Source organism: Solanum lycopersicum, chromosome 3 (genome assembly GCF_036512215.1).
Source record: "Solanum lycopersicum chromosome 3, SLM_r2.1".
In the NCBI taxonomy this organism is placed as follows: domain Eukaryota; kingdom Viridiplantae; phylum Streptophyta; class Magnoliopsida; order Solanales; family Solanaceae; genus Solanum; species Solanum lycopersicum.
In genome coordinates this window covers 5,833,891-5,857,043 of record NC_090802.1, presented here as the reverse complement: position 1 = coordinate 5,857,043, position 23,153 = coordinate 5,833,891, and the positions used below count along the sequence as shown (strand labels likewise).

Here is a 23,153-nt window from a genome sequence, read left to right as displayed (position 1 = left end):
AAAATAAAATAAAAAAATATACGTCAAAATTCATAAATAAATACAGTAAACTTAAATTCAATAATTTCAACAATTTTTTTTATTTTATATTTTTTCATATTTTCCTATTTTTTATTTGTGAATTTTTTGCGTAATTTTTATATTTTTTCATATTTTTTTGTTAATAAACTCATTTTTGGGATTTGTCGAAAAAATTAAATAAATGTTGAAATTGTTGAATTTAAGGTTACTTTATTTATTTTTTAATTTTTGGCGTTAATTTTATATTTTTCATACTTTTTATTAATCAATTACTCCTTTCGGGATTTATCGAAAAAAATAAAAATTTTAAAAAAAGTATTTAAATTGAATTTAAGGTTACTATAATTATTTGTGAATTTTTTGCGTTAATTTTATACTTTTTTCATATTTTCCTATTTTCTTATTAATCAATTACTCATTTTCGGAATTTATCGAAAAAAATATTGTTGAAAATTGGTCGGATAATTTATTTAAAAGAGGGTTGATTTATGGATCAGATTATGAGTCCGAACATCTCTCCATTTTCATATAAATGTTATGTGGTAAGGCCAAAATGACATGACAATTCCGTGTGGCATTTAAAGAAATGAAAAATGAGTTGGATATGTCCAACATGACAACTAACGCCAATAAGAGTATATTTGGACCAAAAGTTGGACGGCGAGGGCATGAGTGAACGAAACTTTAAACGGAGGGTATATCTAAACCTTTTTGAATAATTTAGGGGCATATTTGACCATTTTTCCTTATAACATACAACTATGATTTTTATATTTGTTATATGTGATAATAAATTACAACCATCCAAACAAAGTGTTAAGTATGGGTTGGGCTTTGTGTTGTGTTGTTTAAGCCCAGGCCTGTTGTGCTCATGGAGTGGGTTCTTACACTAATGGGACTTGGCAATTTGGACCATTTGTTAATATTTTGTCAACATTTAAAAAGGGAAAAAATACATAAATTGGACTTGTTAGACAAAGTATTTACTTAAATTAGATTCAATTCAATATATTTATCTTGATTGGATCACTTCTCAAATTATTTACTCGAGGGTATCCTTGTTCCATTCACTAGACCACTGTGTCTTCATCGTTGCTACTATCAGAGTATATATACACTCTAACGGTATCTACATATTCTGATGGTATCAAATAGCGATTGAGGAGTCTTTTTCACGGAAACATTGTCTTCTTCTTTGACATCATCAAAGTGTGTGTGTATGTATATATATCAAGGAGTTACTGAGTAGTGTTTTCACTGAAGTACTACTTCTATCTTTTTGATACTATCAGATTATATATATACTTTGATGGTACCGAACAGTAAACATGAATTAATAGTTAAAACAGGGGAATATGAAAGCAAGAAAATCGTCCGCTTAGTAGTTAAAAACAAGATTTGGGCTATTTTATTCATTCAATTTACTTCATGTTGTGATGTAATTTTGAAACTTTTAAACTTCAATGCTTGAGTTAATAATAATATCGAAAAAATAAAAAAAGAAAAAAGATGTAAAAAATTATAATTGCACATTAATATTTAATATCCAGATGTCTTATCTCGTCTTTAATACATTAATCATATATCTAATCCGTTTAGTACGATATATCGACTATCGAATAATATATCATACAATATATTTGTTAGAACAAAAGCCACATGAATATAGTGGACCAAATTGTAAGTGCAAATACTGCAGCCAAATAAGTCCACAAAAAAAGGACTGAACACTCTTCTTGTGCCACATCAAATAATTGTGTCATCGTTCCTGCAATCATTTTAATCATAATTATAATCAATCACTTTACCTTTTTCAATCGTTATGTAAAAAATAAAATTGATAAACTATAATAACATGCGAAATTATTTATTCAGAATTTAAAATGTATAAATTTTAATAATCAATAGTGGAATAAATAATCATGTCATTGTTTCTACAATTATTTTAATCATAATTATAATGAGTTCATCATTCTCAACCTACAATAACATGTTAAATTATATAGAACTAAAAATTAATTTAGAATATAAATTTTACAATTTTAACGATCAGTAGTGATATAAATAACTGTGTCATTGTTCTTACAACAATATATTATACATGACTAAGGTAAATTACTAAGGCAGGTTTATATATATATATAATATATATATATATATATATTGTCAGTGTATATAAGTTGAAACGTACCGATATTCATGGCAGGTGGCAATGTATATTGAATCATGAGCACAAATTTGTAAAGGGGATCTGATGTAAGGAATCCAAATTTGGAAGCAGATTTAAGAAGAAGAATTCCTATGAGAGGACTAAAAATATATCTCACACACACCACTGCTATAATAATCATTGGTTTCACTTTTGCCTTCCTCAATCCTGTCAAGTTAATTGGCAAAAAATATAATTATTAGGTTACGTAGGACGGAAGTTGTTATATCGAACTTTAAAACAAAGGTAAATATTTATTTGTTTAATTTTATACAAATTTTAGTGTCTGTTTATATACCTTCAAAGTTAAAAGCCATAAATGTCAGCTGAAGTCAAGTTAAAGGACATGCACATTTATTTATTATGCCTTTACAATAGGTAAAATGTTATGCATGTGTGTCCTTAACTTATCCTAAGCTGACATTTATATGTCCTTCAATTATTGGTAAGCACAAGACATACGTGACATAATACATGTAGTAGGACGTCACTTAGGATATCACGATGTGAATTGCCTCGTAGAATTCGTGTGTCTATTTTCAACTTCATACAAGTTTGATTGGCGTAGTTGAGTAAGCCCACAATTGAAGGACATATACGCTAAGTAAATCTAAGTTAAAAGACGCATGTATATATATTGTGTTTTTATTACCTTGGGTGAGGTTACCCCCTAATATAAGAGTGATACATGGAATTGTCCCATCCCTGCATTGAGAGGAAGGTAAAAAGGACTATTAATTTGGAACAATCACATTATTGCCAAAAAAATTAAAAAATAAATTTATTTTTTCTTTGATTTTATCAATTTAAATAAAAGGAAGAAGATATTTATCATATAAATATATTATAATACATACCCAAGTAATTTGACAGTGTCTTGAATAACTCTAAGGGGAGCATTGTTACCAATAATAAGGTTTTTCAACCATGTTATTGAACCAAATATAAGTCCTAAAATCTGAATTTATCAATCAAGGTCATAAATTAAAAAGGGTAAATTTCTTTGTTAAAAAAATTAAAAAATAAAAATGTAGTAATAATATATCAATTTTTTTTTATTTTTTTTAAAAAAACTTACTGCTGCAATTGTTGGAGGTGCTAATAATTCCTCCACAATTTTGTTCAAAGTCCTTGCTATTTTGCTCCATGATGATACTTCACATACTTTTATCTAACAAGTTAAAAATATGATGGGATAAATCAGAAAATTGTGAATTTATTTATTAACGATTTCTCTAACGAAAATGAAATATATCATAACAAAATTAACATGCTATATATAATAGCGTTTATTTACCCGCTCACTTCCTATTTTTTCTTTCTAATATTTTGATTATGATTATTTTTTAGAATTATATTTTTACTTGCGCTAAAGTTACTAAACTTTACCTAGTATGAATTATGATAATAAATTAATAATGATATAAAATTATCCCGTGTAACAGTAAAATTATAATTAATAAAATAGTGAGTAAAGTTCAAATACTTTACTATGACATAAAAATATTACTCTATTTTATTCCCAAAAAAATTCTCATAAGTATTTAGAAGTAAAAAAACATTATATTTTTCATTGTACTCCGTGATTTATGATCGCACAAATATTTACTATTTATTTTATGTTAGAAATTTTAAAAGCCTTTTTTAAACCTATGTTATCGAATTAAACATCACAACATAAATCAAAACGATGGTAAAATTTAATAATGAGTGAAACTCAATTATTTTTAATAAAATAATACTAGTTTTGTCAGTTTAATTATTGTTATATTGCAAATATATAAAGTTGGATGATATTAAGTGGAATTAGTATAATATGATGGTTGGATCATTCAAGCTATTAAAAATGTAAAAAAGAAAAAAAATTCATAAATAAGTCATGTAATGTGTAAATTTGAACTTAATCAGACTTTAATACTGACATTAGACATCGAACGAAAAAGTAAAAAAATAACCACCAACTTACCATTTGATTTTCAGTATCATTATGTTGAAGAAGGTGAGACTTCTCATTTGCATCTAACAAATCCATATTTGGTTTCTTCAATGCATTTTCTGCTTTTATTGCTTTAAATTTCACAGAGGAACTTCTTATTAAGTGGTATGTGTATGTCCATATGTAGAATCCACCTACCTGTTAATTAAATCAATAAAATTAGTACTAGTAAATCACAAAATTAAATAATTTATGATATATCATGACTAGTTAGATCGATTCGAGCTGAGAGTCCTTCAAATATAATATTTTTATATTTATAAGATGTCAACGTCTGTATACACTTTATCTTTCTTAGATCCTATTTATAAAATTCCAGTAGCTAGACGGGAAAGGTGAATATATTTTGTGATTTTTTTTTAATATCAAAATCTATAAATGTTATTTTTTTTAGCGTACACAGAATAAATGTTGCTTCAGTATAGTGATTTATAAGTTACATCGAAAAAATAAATTGCACTAGACAAATCCTTACAATGATGAAAAAGTTAATTAATTAAGCTTTTATTATAAGAACTTACTGCCATAGAGAAAGAGACATAAGAAAGACCAAGAGAAGCACAATTTTTTTGATCTCCAAATGGGCTGCCATCCTCTTTGCAAATTGCTGGAATTACTATCAATGGAAGGTTTCCCAAATTACCTGTTTTAATTTAACATAATTAGAGGTGATTTAACATAATTAGAGGTCACGTGTTTCGGGATACGAGAGTTAAAATGACTAATATTTCGTGTGAATTTGAATTTTAAACATGTCGTCTCTGAGATCTTTTAAAAATTATTTGAAATGAAATATTTTTTCTGTTTTAATTTGTTTGATTTAATTGGACTATATATGAGGGTCACATGCACTTATTGTTCATCTTGTGTTTCTAAGATATTTAGAACAAAAACTTTGAAGAACGTGATAAGAAACAAAAGAATTTATTGAGCATTTTCAAAATCAGAAAATTAAAACCAATAAAGAAAATAGAATAAAAAACAGATTAAAAACAATATATACAAAATATTTTTCTTAAAGAAGAAAATGGAATCCAATAAATATACTATTAGGTAGTGGAGCCTGATTAATTTTAGGTTTTCCTATTTATTCTCTATTTTAGATTTTTATATTTATTCTCTATTTTAGGTTTTCCTATTTATTCTCTGTAACAAAAAATATTCTGATTTATTAATATAAATTTACCTTACCGGCGTGGAAGTTTACTCACGGGGTTTTACCACGAAATATTGGATTTTCTCTCTCTCTCTCTCTCTAGATTTCTCATCTCTTTCTCTTGAAAGTTCTTGTGTTCTTCATTAATCTAGTGTGTGCGCGTGAAATCGATCCTAACAACTGGTATCAGAGCTAAGGAGATTCAACACGATCATAGAAGATGGATAGTTCGAAGCTTGGAATCGAGAAGTTTGATGGATCCGATTTCAGTTTCTGGAAGATGCAGTTCGAAGATTATCTGTACCAGAAAGATCTTTACGAACCGTTGACCGGGGTGAAGCCGGAATCCATGACGGAGGAGAAGTGGAAACTCAAGGATCGTCAGGCTCTAAGGTTAATCCGGTTGACTTTGTCAAGAAACGTGGCGTTCAACATCGTGAAGGAGAAGACTACGTCCGGTCTATTGAAGGCACTGTCAAACATATATGAAAAATCATCGGCTATGAACAAGGTATATTTAATGCGTAGATTGTTCAATTTACAGATGTCTGAGAATGTATCCGTTTCTGATCATATAAACGAGTCCAATATGATTGTGAGTCAACTCAATTCTGTGGATATTAATTCCGAAGATGAAATTAAGGCGTTGATTTTGATGTCATCTCTGCCCGAGTCTTGGGATACTGTTGTTGCTGCGATTAGCAGTTCCCGTGGATCTGAGAAACTGAAGTTTGATGAAATCCGTGATGTTGTTCTTAGAGAAAGTATTCGCAAAAGAGAAGTGGGAGATTCATCGGGCAGTGCTCTCAGCGTTGATCGAAGGGGGAGAAGTAAGATGAAAGGCCAAAATCAACATGGTCGATCAAAATCAATGAATCGAGAAAAATCACCGAACAGATCAAACGTGACTTGTTGGAACTGTGGAGAAAAAAGGATACTTTCGGACGAACTGTACAAAGCCAAAGAAGAAACAGAATCAGAAATTTGGAGATGACAATGATTCTGTAAATTCAGCAGAGGACATTGGGGATGCTCTAATCCTTAGCGTGAACAGCCCGGTTGGATCATGGATCTTGGATTCTGGTGCATCTTTCCATTCGTCTCCAAGCAAGGAGTTGTTCCAAAATTTTAAATTTGGAAATTTTGGAAAAGTATATCTTGCTGACAATAAAGCCTTAGAGATTGAAGGAAAGGGGAATGTTTGCATAAAGATCACCTCGGGAAACCAGTGGACATTGGAGGATGTCAGATATATTTCTGGGATCAAGAAAAATCTTATCTCTGTTGGTCAGTTGGATAGCATGGGATATGCAACAGAGTTTGAGAAAGGTTCATGGAAGATCGTGAAAGGTGCTATGGTAGTAGCTCGTGGCTCCAAATCTGGAACCTTGTACACCACTGCGGGTGTATAAACATGGCCGCTGTTGCTGAAGGTGCTTCCGATTCATGTCTGTGGCATAACAGACTTGGACACAAGAGTTACTAAAGGAATGAAGATGCTGGTTGCAAAAGGAGCATTAGAGGGTCTGAAGTCTGTTGATATGGGTCTTTGCGAGAGCTGTGTTATGGGCAAACAGAAAAGAGTAAGCTTCACAAAGACTCCTAGAGATCCAAAGAAAGTGCGGTTGGAAATGGTCCATACAGATGTTTGGGGACCATCTCCAGTATCATCACTTGGAGGATCCAGATTCTATGTTACCTTTATTGATGATTTCAGCAGGAAGGTATGGGTTTACTTCTTGAAGCATAAGTCAGATGTGTTTGAAACTTTCAAGAAGTGGAAAGCTGAAGTTGAGAATCAGACCGGTTTGAAAGTCAAATGCCTAAGGTTTGACAATGGAGGAGAGTATGACAAATCAGAGTTCAAGGCATTCTGTGCAGCTGAGGGAATCAGATTGATGAGAACAGTTCCTGGTAAGGCAAGGCAGAATGGAATTGCTGAGAGGATAAACAGAACATTGAATGAGCGTGCAAGGAGTATGAGGATACACTGTGGGCTGCCCAAAACACTTTGGATGGATGCTGTGAGCACAGCTGCATACTTGATCAACAGGGGACCATCAGTTTCTTTAGGGTTCAAGATTCCAGAAGAGGTGTGGACAGGAAAAGAACTCAAGTACTCACACTTGAGGACTTTTGGTTGCACTGCTTATGTTCATGTTGATCCAGAAAAGAGAGACAAGCTTGATGCCAAGGCTGTGAAGTGTTACTTCATAGGATATGGTTCTGATTTGTTTGGCTACAGGTTTTGGGATGACAAGAACAGAAAGATCCTGAGACATTGTGACGTGAAATTTGATGAGTCTGTCCTGTACAAGGACAGAGAGCAGAATGTTTTAGAGATTACAAAGCAAGTGGGAGTTGAGGTTGAGTTGGAGAAGAGTAACCCCAGAGATGTCGAAGCAGATACTCAACCAACTCCTACTGAAGAATCTGAAGTGGAGCAAGTTACACCTGAGCAGGTGTTAAGGAGATCATCCAGATCCATCAGGGCACCAGATAGATATTCACCTTCATTACACTATCTATTGCTGACTGATGAGGGGGAACCAGAGTCTTTTGATGAGGCCCTACAGGTGGAGGATTCAATCAAGTGGGAGCAAGCCATGGATGATGAGATGAGGTCACTTGAGAAGAATGACACATGGGTGTTGACTGAGTTACCTGCAGGGAAGAGAGCTTTGCTGAACAAGTGGGTGTTCAGAATCAAGACTGAACCAGATGACAAAAGAAGGTTCAAGGCTCGTTTAGTTGTTAAAGGATATTCACAAAGGAAAGGTATTGATTATGCTGAAATATTGTCTCCTGTTGTGAAGTTAACCTCTATTCGAATTCTGTTGAGTATTGCTGCATCGGAAAATTTACTTCTAGAGCAAATGGATGTAAAAACAGCGTTTTTACATGGAGATCTGGACAAAGAGATCTATATGCAGCAACCGGAAGGATTTGTGGTTCCAGGAAAGGAACACATGGTGTGCAAGCTCACCAGGAGCTTGTATGGACTAAAGCAAGCACCAAGGCAGTGGTACAAGAAGTTTTGACTCCTTCATGACCAAGAGTGGATTCTGCAAAGCTGAAAAGGATCCTTGTTGTTACTTCAAGAAATACACTGATTTATATGTCTTTCTACTCTTGTATGTGGATGATATGTTGATTGCAGGATTTAGTATGAGGGAAATTAACAATCTGAAGACAAGGTTATCTGCAGCATTTGAGATGAAAGATTTGGGTCCAGCAAAGCAGATTTTGGGGATAAAGATTTCTCGGGATAGATCTGCTGGCACTTTAAGTCTATCTCAAGAGTTGTATATTGAGAAGGTGCTGAGCAGATTCAGGGTTAATGATGCTAAACCCAGGACTACTCCATTGGCAAATCACTTTAAATTGTCAAAGGAGCAGTCACCCAAGACTGCCGAGGAGCGTGATCACATGACACTTGTTCCATATGCTTCAGCAGTTGGTAGTTTGATGTATGCTATGGTCTGCACTAGACCTGATATAGCACATGCAGTGGGAGTTGTTAGCAGGTACATGGCGAACCCTGGGAAAGAGCATTGGGAAGCTGTGAAGTGGCTTCTGAGATATCTGAGAGGTACATCTAGTACTTCACTTTGTTTTGGCAAAGGCAAGGTGACTCTACAGGGTTTTGTGGATGCTGATCTTGGTGGGGATGTTGACTCGAGCAAGAGTACATTCGGGTACATTTACACCATAGGTGGAACAGCAGTGAGTTGGATGTCCAGGCTTCAGAAGTGTGTTTCTCTTTCATCTACTGGAGCTGAGTATGTGGAAATTGCTGAAGTTGGGAAAGAGATGATATGGCTGGCAGATTATCTTGAGGAATTGGGCAAGAAGCAGAGCGAGAAGATTCTCTACTCAGATAGCCAAAGTGCCATACAGTTGGTGAAAAATCCAGTCTATCATTCGAAGACAAAGCACATCAGAAGGCAATACCATTTCACTCGCAGGGCAGTGGAGGATGGTGATATGTGCTTGGAGAAGATAGAGGGTGCAAAGAACCCGGCAGACATGTTGACGAAATGTGTTGATGTTGGGAAACTGAGGTTATGTAAAACCTCGGTTGGTCTTCTGTAGTTGTTGCTACAGATGTTGCGGTGCGGTAAAGATGTTGATGATGAAGAAATTTTTTTTTTGAGAATGTATTTTTTGGATGACTGAGTCAGTCTCCAAGTGGGAGAATTGTTAGGTAGTGGAGTCTGATTAATTTTAGGTTTTCCTATTTATTCTCTATTTTAGTTTTTCCTATTTATTCTCTATTTTAGATTTTCCTATTTATTCTCTGTAACCAAAAATACTCTGATTTATTAATATAAATATACCTCACCGCCGTGGAAGTTTACTCACAGGGTTTTACCACGAAATATTGGGTTTTCTCTCTCTCTCTAGATTTCTCATCTCTTTCTCTTGAAAGTTCTTGTGTTCTTCATTCATCTAGTGTGTGTGCGTGAATTTGATCCTAACATATACAGTGTCCCCTTAAGAAAATATTCTTCGATCATTTTGCAATAGAACTTGCATCTAAAAATTAATTACATAAAGAATAAAGAATAAAGTAAAATACTCTAAATTAGTATTATATAACTAACAATTCAAAATATAACAATGTACTCAAAAAATGAACATAATCTCAAAGAAAATTTTATTTGATTATTTGAATAATCGCAATAGTACCACGTAAAATGAAACGGAAGATCGTAGGAAGATATATACCTGTTGAGCATGTAGCAATAATAAGTCCCTCTAAATGTAGCTCTGGCTTAAGTATTTTTACAACTAGCCATCCAAGAATTCCTCCAATTAAAAAAGTTATCCCTATATTAATGGGCATAAACCACCTGATAGATCATAATTAACAAGTTTAGATATAGCCTAAATCGATTGGAGTCGACTATATAAATTTTTATTGTTTATGATATATATTTCAACTTATTTAAGTAAAATCACCTGATAGATCATAATCACGTATTCCTCATATTAAACGAGCTAAAAGGGTTGGTATTCCCTCGATTTCAATATTATGTATCAGAGTTTGATCAAACTCAAAGTTTTTTTAAAAAAAAAAATGAGGCTTTTTTAATCCTATAACTTTAAATGAATATATATATATATATATATATATATATATATATATATATATATATATATATATATAATATTATAATATTTTTAAATTTTGTAATCATAAATATAATATGAATTAATCATGATATTTAAGTTAAACGAGTTAATTAATAAATATAAAAAGTATCATGATTTTTTTTTTAAAAAAAAAGATTATATTACATGATTAGAAGTATTTGATAGTACCATGAGATGATGTCGTTCAAGGTGACTGTCCTAGTCAAACTTGCAAACGTTATGGAGGGTGTAAATACCACAAACACAATCTACATAAACAAAAATTATTGAAAAATTTAATTAGCTAAAAATATTTTAGCGATAAATTAATTAGCTGAGGATTACTAATAAATTTCATAACTAATTATATAGATTCTAGTGGTGCATGAACTATTTTACAAGTAATATTAACATATATTTTATAATATACTTGGAAAAAAATTTATAGTATACTTGGAAAAATAATGAAAAAAATATATCTTACTTTGTTAAGGGACTTTCGAGTATCAGAGTGAAGAATATTGAAATAATTAGTTGCCATTAAAGCACCTAAAACACTTATAAGAAGCATTTTGTAATATTGGCATAGATGCCACCTCAAATAATGTCCAAAACTCCATCTTTCTTCTTAATTTGTTAGAAAATTCTAACAATATAATTATGTTTATAGAAAGATAAAAGTGTGATATCCTGAAAACATAAATAAAAATTAATTAATTAAACTAATAAAAAGAAAATTAATAGAATGGACAAGTTCCTAAACTAAGGCTATACAAAAGAATAAGTGTGAGTTCAGAATTTAGAATAAATTAATTCAGAATAATTAAGTATAATTTTATTGAAAGGGACAAAAGATAATGTAGCATTTATGCTCTTTCTTTTCTTTTTAACTATATGCTTTTATATATATATATATATATATAAATGGAAATAGATCAATTATAAAATAATATGCTTCTCTCCACTAACAAACTCCATATAAGGTGTAAAGTAATATAAATTAAAGTTAGAAAATATAATTTCAATAAAAAGTATCATATAATTAGTTAAGAGTTGAAATGATTTTTTTTTTAGTAAAAGTATAACAATTAGTGAAATAAATCAACTTCGAACAAAAATAATGAATTTAATTAAAATCGCAAGATACATTCTTCATTTATGATTCAATTAGAAATTATAATCACTAGCTCACGTGAAATCTATAGTTTTTTTTTAAATATATATGAAAAAAATGTTTGGCTAAGAGTTTAATTATCATTAATATAATAATTACTTGATATTAGTATTGTAGGAACTCATAATATAGTTCAAATCTTACATATGCTATCCTAAAATCTAGAAAAATAAAAACTTAAAATCTTGAATCCATTAAAGAAATTCAAAATCAAGAAAATAGTCGAACGCAACAAAATTTTCCTAAATTCTAAATTTTATTTTTAATTATTTATAGTATTAACTATTAACCAATCAAAAAAGAAAGAAAGAAGAAGAAGATGGAGAAGAAATAAACCTGGAACATAAATGAGAATAATAATGAATAGAGTCCTTTTATAGAAGAAAAGAAACTCTTAGAAGAAATAAATAATGTAAAAACTCTTTAAGTCAGTTGTAGCGCTTAATAATATTAATGTACTTTCAATTTATTTTAAAAAAAATATGTTTAAATACATAATTTTAATTTTGAAATGTTATTTTTTTAACTTGATTTTAAATATTATTTATTATTTTTAATAGCATCATATTTTTTAAATGCTCAAACCCTCTAATATTTACAATGTGAACGTGTTCTTTTAAAAAAATAAATAAATTTATACCTCTTAATATTTAGAAGTCGCCAAAATCACTCAACTTAATTAACTTATCTGAAATATTCAATCAGTTTTTCTCTTAAAAGTAATATTTCAAAATTAATAACTACGTAATGTATTTAATTTTTTTTAACTTTGAGCAAATTAAAGATGAAGATAAACCATATTTAATTGTTTAAATGTATTTTTAAAAAAATAAATGTGTGATTTAAATATGAAATCAAATATAAGTGGGATTATTTTTGTATAAAAAATGAAAAATAAAGATTTTTTTTAAGAATATTTATATAGTAAAAGTGAAAATAGAATTTCCGATATTTTTCAAATTATATTTAAAAATTTACATATTCAAACACTTGATTTTCAAATAAAATGATCAAAATTTTTGAAAGAAAATAAATATAAATATCATGGCCTATGGATTCCATGTGAAATGACTTGTCTCATGAACACCACGAATAATGATGAAATATGAATCATAGAATTCCATAGCTAATGCATTTTTTTTTATTCATCACTGATTATTGTAAGTTTTAAAACTTTAATGTCCTATGAATTTATACTTTTCAATTATATTTTAAAACATTTTTTTATATACCTCACTCTGAAGCTCATCCCAAAAAATCTTTTTATTTTTATAATGCATAAATTTTATATTTGTTAGTACTACAACTATTCTGAAAAGTTACTGTAAATATCTTGAATTAATTAAGAAAAGAAAAGCTTGTGCACCATACTGGAGTCTAGAATAAAAAGTTACTTTTTATTTAAAAATTGGACCAAAAATTAATTATTAAAGCAAAAGTTAAATCATACTACTTAAAAAAATAATTTATTATATTAATGTTAGATCACTTATAATGTGTTTGGAGAATTAAGCACTACAAATTCTTTATTCATACGAAAAGTTACTTTTCACTTTTCTTTTCAAAAGTTAGATCCATCGATTCAGATTTCTCGATTGTTAATATTTATATAACTTATACGATATTTGATAGATATATATAGTATTTGATTGATAATTTAAAATTTTTTGTATAATATATATATATGTATAAGTGATGAAGGAATCTATGTCTTATAATATACATGATATAAGATAGAAATAAATACGTAAATAATAATTTCTACGTAACTAATACTTGTATAAAACAATATAGAAGAGTTTAGATCCATCGATTGATCAAATCTCAAGACCTTTTGGTAGCTGTTATTCATATTTATATAACTTATACAACGTTTGGTAGGCATATATAATAGAAAATTAACATTATGTTTGATTGAAAACTTAGAAATCTACATAATTAATATATGTATAAGTTATGAAGGAATCTATGCATTATATTATACATGATATAAGATGAAATAACAAATACGTGAATAGCTGAATCTTACGTAATTAATACTTGTATAATATAATATAGACATTCACGCATTTGTGATTAGCTACCAAACAACCTTTTACAAATGACTTTTTTTTTAAAGGTGACTAGCTTATTTCCATTAACCACCCGTGAAACAATACATAGCGGTCAACATCTGTAACGACCTGTTTAGTCGTTTTGAGCAACAGATTTTATTTCTGGAAAAACTGGCTGAGACGACGGATCCCACGACGGACCGTTATGGGCACGACGGACCGTCAAGGGGGTCTCGTTCCAAAACACTTAGAATTCTGAAATTTGGGTACTGAAATCGATTCTCTGAACTTCGTGACGGAATGGCAGGACGGACCGTCACAGATCCTTTAGTGAAATTTAGTCTCTGAACTTTGTGACGGAAGCAGCAGGACGGACCGTCGCAGGCACAACTGGCCGTCACAGACTGCGTAATCCCAGGCTGGGTCGGATTTCTGTTAAATGTTTTAAGGGGCATTTTGGACTATCCCTGCTATAATAATAAATTTAGTGGGTTAATGTTAATAATTTAATTACTTGGGGGTTAAAGGAGATAACCTTGAATTAATTAATGGGTTAATTCATCATCTTTTATACTTAATTATAATTAGGGTAAAAGAAAGAGGGTTTGAATAAGAAAAATAGAAAGAACAGAGAGAGGGAGAAGAACGATCAAGAGAGAGGAGAAACGAAGAGGAAAACAAAGCTTGGAGAATTTGCTTGCTTGATTACTAATCTTCAGTGAAGGTAGGTTATGGTTTTTATGCTATTCGTAGTAAACTCTTAATAGCGAATGATATGTATTGGATAGTGTTGTAAACCCTTCTATATGCTTAATTGTGTGTTTGCATGATGTGATGATATAATTGTGATGAAATAAGCATGATGAAGCTATTGAATCCTAAATCTTGAAAACCTCTTGTTAATGATGATGCCTTGGTATAAGAGAAGACTTGATGAACTAAAAGAATGAGGTTAGGGGATCGGGTGTCACGAACCGACACGTAGTAATAGGGGGATAAGGTGTCACGAACCGACACGTAGAAATAGGGGGATCGGGTGTCACGAACCGACACGTAGTATTAGGGGAATCGGGTGTCACGAACCGACACGTAGTATTAGGGGGATCGGGTGTCACGAACCGACACGTAGTATTGGGGGATCGGAGTGTCACGTTCCGACACAAGAGGAATAAAGAGAGTGAATCTTGAACTATGGTAATATACTCAGATTTAATGAACCTATTTTCCCAAATGAGTATGATGGGGAGGCGTGAGTCCTCATTGATGTGCTTGGTGTTGTGACCAAGGGTTATGGTAATTGTAAATGCCGCATGTTGAGTATTGTAGTTGATTTTATGATATTATCTGATATATACTGTTTTCTATTTTGAGTTGGCCGATGATATCTACTCAGTACTCGTGTTTTGTACTGACCCCTACTTGTATGTTTTCTTTTTGTTCATTGTGGAGTACAGCAAACGTACCGTCGTCTCAACCCAACCGCAACTCTAGCCAATCTTCATCACACCAGATTTCAGGGTGAGCTAAAGCTTCTAGCTTGGACTGGATCTTCTTCTTCATGTCTTGATGCCTTGAAGTTCTGGCATAGACTAGTTATTATTTATGTTTAGTTTCTTAGATACTCTTAGCTTTAGTAATTTGAGGACAGATGTTCTTGTGATGATGACTTCCAGATTTTGGGGATAATGATGAGTTTTGAGTTTTAGAAGTTATTATTGAGTTTTAAGTCTTCCGCATTGTTTATTCTGTTTACTATGTTTGAAAATGTTGGGGTTTAGATTGGTTGGTTCGCTCACATAGGAGGATAAATGTGGGTGCCACTCACGACTCGATTTGGATCGTGATAGTTAGCTAGATCCTGAATAGACACTACTCTCACTCTCCTCTACACGCTATACATATAAAACCTCGCCTTCACTCTTATACCAATCAAGACTGGACTAAAGGCCTAGTCATGGAAGAAGCTCTAACATTACAAATAAAAGTAATAGTTCTAATAATTTTATCTACTTCATTTGTCTTATGTTCGAACATTCTTTGATTCCTTTATATATAGAACAATCAATTAAAATAAATAAATACATAATTATTCTGCTCGTGTGAACGCTCAGTATAATTATTTATTTTTTAAAATTTTATACACATTTTAACTTATATGGCACGCACACCCTGTAACTCCACATAGCTGCTCTTTTCTAAAAAAAATAATTGTAATTATATATATATATATATATATATATATATATATATATATATATGAACCCCTAGGTAGCTATTACATTAAAAATTTGAGTTGTATACTCAAACTCTTTCATGTGATATCACAATCAAATATAATATTTTAAATCACTATAAAAAGTTAATTAGTTATGAATTTTATCATTAATCCACACTTTACAAATATATACTACTCGCCTTGATATATAACTTCATTATTGTCTCCACAAATTGATGTTAAAGTCAAGTACAATATCCATTAGAGGGAACTCCTCTACTATTGTTCTTCTTTCTTTAATCGAATTTCTCTGATTCGAGATTTTAATATAAAAAACAATATTGTTAGACAGGAGCATTTCTCCCTTAAATTGAACTTACATGACACAATTCAGGATTATTTGTGAAGCAATTTCCCCTTAAATTGATCCTATATATGGTTACCCTAATGCAAAAAATTGATAGAAAATTAAAAAAACGTTGTGTAATCTCATGATATTTCGATAGAGGCAAATTTAAATTTTAAATTTTAAATTTGACGAATGCAACCTTTAAAATTTATAATAATGAACTTATCAATAGTTCATATCAAAATTCATATTATTTAGAGCTAGAAGCTTTGCCACAAACAAAAGAGTAAAACAAAAATTAAGATGAAGGAGGATATTGGGCCACATGAGCTTGGGCTTAGAGATGGAGCTGGATATTGGGCCTTATCTTTTGAAGCCCAGCTCATAGATTTTGAATTTGATATCAAAAATGAAATCAATTTTTTTTGATATTGTGGTTTCAACATATTAGTATTTGTTATGTATTTTAAAATATATTGATAATTCAATAATTTTAATTAATATCGAAATCAATTTTTCGTATAACACAATTTCACTATTAATGATATTTAATATGCATTTAAAAATATTAAATATAGTAGCAGATCATAAAATCATATGTTTTATTGTTATATTAACAAATTTATTTTACTTGCATCGTCCCCATACAAAATTTTAAAAGGTTTACTATGCATGATTTTAAGAGAGATAGAAATAAAATAAAAAAATATTAGAGCAAATGATTAGACAGAACATGATAAAAATTCAGTTTATTCTAAACCTTAGATAGGAGGTTTTGAAAGACACGAAATAGGGAGAATGTTAGCTAGATATTTAAGTGTATTCTCGCGATCATTATTTTGTATCATTAGTCAAACTATTTATTCTTGTAGTTTCTCATCCTTTAAATTCAGTTATTATTATTAGATATAATTATAATGATAGAAGTGATACGTGTGATAATGACTAACTATAGAGATTGATAGTGATAATGGACATTGTTAATGACAGTAAAAATGATTGTTAGGAACGTTCATAATTTAGGTAAAAACTAATTCAAACCATAAAAACTAAATACTTTGGTTTTTATTTGGGTTGATTTTTTACATTTTTAGAATTAGACAATTTTTATTTTGATTTTGATTTTGTTTGATATGATGCATTCTTTTTTATTTGTGGCGCAAAATCGATAGCTTATGCATTATTCGGTAAGTTTATATTATTCGGTACATTGAATTGCCTAACAATATAATTAGAAAGTTAAAATATAATTTACAGTACATATATAAAAAGAAATTATAAAATCCAAAATAGTACGAGGATAATACATATCCTTTTGAATTAATTTTCGTCTTTTTTCTTTCTTTTTGAATGAATTATTTTTTTAAATTTTTATGTATCACTAATAACTGAATGAAACAAATCAAAATCAATAACAAAAACATTGATAAATATGATAAACTATTTAACAGAGAAAACTCGACAAAAAGGATATTTAATATTCAAATTCTAATGAATATTAAAATTCAACTAAAGAAAATGATTAGTTGGAAAATGAAGAAAAACAATAAAAGATGGGCAACTTTTACATATAGCAAATAAAAAATTTATATTTGTATGCTATAACAAAGTTTGCATAATTGCGCTCTATAGCAAACATAGAAACTGTATAATTCGCTATACAATATAAAGTTGAAGCAAATTGTATAAAACGAAGTGTATAAAACAAGAAAGAAAAAGACACTTGGGCAGAGAACTGTATAAAAATGAAGTGTATAAAACAAATTATATTATTTTACGTGTATAGAATGATTATATACAATTTTAATTTGTATAAAATGAGAAAGAGAGAAAGACAAAGAGACTTGACAAGGAATATATAATTGAATCGAATTGTATAAAACGAGAAAGAGAGAAATTAGATAGAATTTGAAAATTGTATAAAACGAGAAAGAGAGAAAGACAAAAGAAACTGGGCAGGGGAGTATTTTTATTGTATAATTATAAGTGTATAGGACGAAAATATATGTACTTGCATGTGTATATACAATTTTCTCACGCTTTACACAAACAGAAACACAATTTATACATTACGCTTCTATTTGTATAAGCGAGAAAGGCGAGGGTGGCGAGCGAGATTTGGGAGAGTGGCGAGCGAGATCTGGAAGAGCGGAACAAAAATATATGTATTTATACAATTTTCTTTGCTTTATACAATTAGAAACAATTTTTATACACTTGTGTTTGTATCAAAAGTGAGGAAGCGAGCGAGAGATTGGAAGAGAGTGACGAACGAGATATTTGGAAGAGAGGCACCTGACAATTTTTTGCAAACGTTTGCTATGGAGCACAATTAAATCAAACCCTAGCTAGTCCATTTATTTTAGGTTATTAGTTTGCTATTATATACAATTTTTCCTATTTCATTTGGTTTGTTTGAATTTTGATGGATAACCGACCCGACCTGAATACCCTACTCGCATGATTTTCATGTTACATTATTGTTATAGGATCGATCCTCCGTAAACCCTAAACCCTAATTTCTTTTGCTACCTTCTCTGTCTCTCTTTCTCCTCTGCTTCATCAATGGCAATGGGGGAGTTGAAAATCTCAGAGATGCGTGACCTAACCCGTATAGAACGCATAGGGGCACACTCTCATATCAGAGGTCTTGGCCTTGATTCTTCACTCGAACCTCGATTAAGCTCTGAAGGTATGGTAGGTCAAATTCCAGCTCGAAAAGCTGCCGGAATCATTGTTAAAATGGTTCAACAAGGTAAAATTGCGGGTCGTGCACTGCTCCTTGCGGGTCAACCCGGAACTGGGAAGACAGCTATAGCTATGGGTATGGCTAAATCGTTAGGGCAAGAAACCCCTTTTGCTATGCTTGCTGGTAGCGAACTTTATTCACTTGATATGTCGAAAACTGAAGCGTTAATGCAGGCTTTTCGTAAAGCAATTGGTGTGAGAATTAAAGAAGAAGCTGAAGTTATTGAAGGTGAAGTTGTGGAAGTACATATTGATAGGCCGGCGGTAGCTGGAGCTGCGTCAAAAACAGGAAAACTGACGTTGAAGACTACTGATATGGAGACGGTTTATGATTTGGGGGCGAAGATGATTGAGGCTTTGGGGAAGGAGAAAGTACAGAGTGGGGATGTTATTGCTATTGACAAGGCTTCTGGGAAGATTACGAAGTTGGGGAGGTCGTTTTCAAGGTCGAGGGATTATGATGCTATGGGACCTCAGACTAAGTTTGTACAATGTCCTGAAGGGGAGCTGCAGAAGCGCAAGGAGATTGTTCATTGCGTTACCCTTCACGAAATCGATGTCATAAATAGCAGGTATTAATTTGCTGCTAATGTTATGTGTTTATGGAAAGAAATGATTTTTTTGATTCCTTGTAGCTCGATTATCATATTGTTTTGTTGCAGCTTCTGTTTGTTGTTTTGTTATTATCTGTTGATACTTGTTCTCCCCTTACTTCTTTTTCTGGACTGCTTTGGACTGTTTTTCCTTGAGCTGACAGGACTACACTTGTTGTGTTGTTGGAAAGGAATGATTTTGATTTATCTATGATTGCTTACTTAATTGTTCCTTTCTGCATTACCCTAGGTAATTGTTCTTTAATAGGAATAAGAGTAAGTGTCAACGGCTACTCTGTGCTGTTTTGTTATTATCGGTTGATTCTTGTAATTCTGTTGCTTTTATTTCTGAACTGCTTTGGAGTGCTTTTCCTTGAGGCGATTGTCTATGGAAACAACCTCCTTACCTTTGAGGTAGGTGTGAGGTCTATGTACACTTTACCTCCCCAAACCCCACATTGTGGGAGTACACTAGGTATGTTGTCGTTGGAATAGTAAGTGTTCTGTCAAAAGGTTTTAGAAGTCAAGCGCAGTACTATATCCCATATAGTCTTACTTCATTCATCTCCTATAAGATACTTTTGCTAAGTTAGCTTTTATATTATCATAAATATTTTGCTAGTAATGCACGGGGATACAATGAATATTCATTTAGTAGCTTTTCTTGGTGATCATTTGACAGGTTTGGCTTCAAAAACAGCATTCATGTATGTAGTAAAATGTTGCCAAAAGAATGAATGAGGTGTGTTTTGACTAGGAACTGACATGACTACTTCTTTCTTGCTAATCCCTTCACTCTTGGTGAACTGTATTTTAACCTCTCTTTTCTGCATTATGTTTGGTTGGTTTTTGCATTTTATGGTAGTTTTTTTTTGGCCTCATAGGGGGGATGGACTATAACATTTGAATGGGAGACTGATCTTCCTAAGTGCTGAGATTGATAGACTACTTTTAACAAATATTTATGTTTGTTACTAGTCTTAGATTTTGTATCTTCCTCTTTCCTTGGCCTTTTCTCCGCTTCAATTCAGATTACTAATTAGTGATGCTACTTGCCATCCGCAGTTTCATGTCTTTCCTATTTAGTGTATTTGCAGAACTTTTAAGTTTCATGCTTTGAGTTTTGGAGTTGCCTCTGAAAACATCTGACATCTTAAAAGTATCTCCTTGTTTCCTACTTCACTAGATTAAATATGTTAATCAGCTCATCTCAATTTCAGAACACAGGGATTTTTAGCACTATTTACGGGTGATACTGGTGAGATTCGTGCTGAAGTGAGAGAACAAATAGATACCAAGGTTGCTGAGTGGAGGGAGGAAGGGAAGGCAGAGATTGTGCCCGGTGTCCTCTTCATTGACGAAGTACATATGCTTGACATTGAGTGTTTCTCTTTCCTAAACCGAGCTCTGGAGAATGACATGGCACCTATATTGGTTGTTGCTACAAATAGAGGCATTACTACAATCCGGGGAACAAACTACAGATCCCCACACGGGATTCCAATTGACTTTCTTGATCGCCTGCTCATCATCTCTACACAACCTTACAAAGAGGAAGAAATTCGCAAAATCCTGGACATCAGATGCCAAGAGGAGGATGTAGAAATGTCTGAGGATGCAAAAGTTTTATTGACCAAGATCGGGGTTAATACTTCTTTGAGATACGCCATCCATCTTATCACTTCTGCAGCATTGGCCTGCCAAAAGCGCAAAGGGAAGGCTGTTGAAGTGGAAGATATTACTCGAGTCTATAATCTGTTTTATGATGTGAAGAGATCCACACAGTACTTGATGGAGTATCAGAGCCAGTATATGTTTAACGAAGTGCCAGCCGGAGAGGCCGAAGAAGATGAAACTGCTGCAATGGTGTCCTAAAACCTTCTCGACATGGGATTCAGGAGATTGCAACTTAGCTTTGGCCAAGTATTTAGTTACCTGGTTCTTGTTTGATGATTTCTTCTCTTTCATTTATGTTTTCTGACCTTTGTGTTACTTGAATATAGTTCCCTCCCCCGGTTTCTTTTTTCTCGTTTACTTATCAGTAAAAAAAGGAAGTGCATCAGCTTCTATTTTTCTGTATATCTTTACCTGAAGGCATATGCTAATTATGTGTGCTAGAACATTAGACACATAGATGATACACAATTAGGCGAGCTTTGGATTTGTGGAGAAATTTGGAGATTGATTTTCTATTTGAATACGAGATGAGGTATGCAAGAGAGAGAGAGAGAGAGTGAGAGGATTAGGATGCAGAGAAAGAGTCCTGATGAAGGGGAAGGATATGGGATAATGAGGTAGCTTATCAAAAGATTTTATTTGTTCACCTGGGTCTCCTAATGTTTTCAGATGGGAAAGGGTTGGAGGGAGAAAGGCAAACAAGATAGAATAATTTTTCAAGTACTCAGTAAGTCCAGGTGTGGGTGAGGTATTCTTGGGGAATGGATGAGAAGTGAGTGCATTTCAAATGCAAGTCAAGAGGGACTGGGTTTTGTCTTTATATTGACAAACAAGAGACACAGAAGTGTATGCTTATCATCAATCCTCGTGGGGATGGTTTGGTGATAGTAAAGTGGCGACGGAGAGAGAGCAAGAGAGAAGAGGTTCAGATCCGGAGACTGTAGAGTGGGGTGAATAAAGTTATAAAGAGAAATACTTTTCCCTTCTTTAAGCTTTGTGTATTCATCTCGTTTCCACTTAACCTTCTGAAAGGTTGAATGCTTCTTACTTTCTAGATATTGGGAAGACTAGATTTCAGTCATGAAAGAAGAATTAAAAGATGTTATTCTGTTTTGTTTTCAAAGGACATCCTAAAACTTGTGTACCAGACACACGTTTGCTATTTCGTGATGAAACATGGTCCATGAGGTTCTTGTGGAACAGAGTTATAATGTGTGTTGGATTCAATTTGGCTTAGCATCTTGTACATGGGTTCATAATTCTGACATTAGTTCCTACAATTAACATTGGCTCATGATCTGAACTATACGTTAGGGAGAAAATTGTATACCATCTTGTTATTCAACTTGAAGCTCTATTGCTGAGCAGTGAATCTTGCATACCCACGGGTTACACTTTTCGTCCTTTATCTCCATTGATGATGTTATACTACTAGCTGCTGAATTTGTGATAGTATTTGTTGTTTCATCTTATGAACACTTACATGATATCTGTTGTATAAGTGTAGCTTTTCATTGGTGACTTGATGAAAGAAAACGAACACAAGTGTGAGACTATATCTAATTTCAAACTGATTGTTGTGTCAAATCCTTCATACTTTTATGCTGAAAAGTTACTTGACAACATGAGGCATGTCTTTATGTCTAAACTCTAAAATCCATCGAAACACTTCTTTCCTTTTTATAGAGCTTTTTGGAAGTAATAAATGGAAATGTTGTCAAATAATGCATATAGTTCAAAAGAAAATGGATACCGCACACCCAAGGGTGTGGCGTAGTGGTCAACAAAGTGGGTTGAGAACCATGGGGTTTCAGGTTAAAAT

The 23,153-nt window shown here is 32.1% G+C and overlaps 2 protein-coding genes across 2 annotated transcripts; one reads left to right on the top strand and one right to left on the bottom strand.

Annotated features, from left to right (window-relative positions):
- Positions 1 to 1,533: 1,533 nt before the first annotated feature.
- Positions 1,534 to 11,246, bottom strand: LOC101262895 (protein PIN-LIKES 7). Its single transcript, XM_010319374.4, is given in 11 exon segments — positions 1,534 to 1,789; positions 2,213 to 2,398; positions 2,883 to 2,935; positions 3,088 to 3,188; positions 3,309 to 3,401; positions 4,197 to 4,364; positions 4,748 to 4,869; positions 10,114 to 10,238; positions 10,711 to 10,790; positions 11,006 to 11,092; positions 11,094 to 11,246. Coding segments are annotated over 11 exon segments (1,188 nt in total). The 5' UTR covers positions 11,142 to 11,246; the 3' UTR covers positions 1,534 to 1,664.
- Positions 11,247 to 18,722: 7,476 nt separating this feature from the next.
- Positions 18,723 to 21,733, top strand: LOC101262595 (uncharacterized). Its single transcript, XM_004234458.5, has 2 exons — positions 18,723 to 19,633; positions 20,875 to 21,733. Exons 1-2 carry the CDS (start codon positions 18,879 to 18,881, stop codon positions 21,527 to 21,529), a joined length of 1,410 nt encoding a protein of 469 aa, XP_004234506.1. The 5' UTR covers positions 18,723 to 18,878; the 3' UTR covers positions 21,530 to 21,733.
- The last annotated feature ends 1,420 nt before the right edge of the window (positions 21,734 to 23,153 follow it).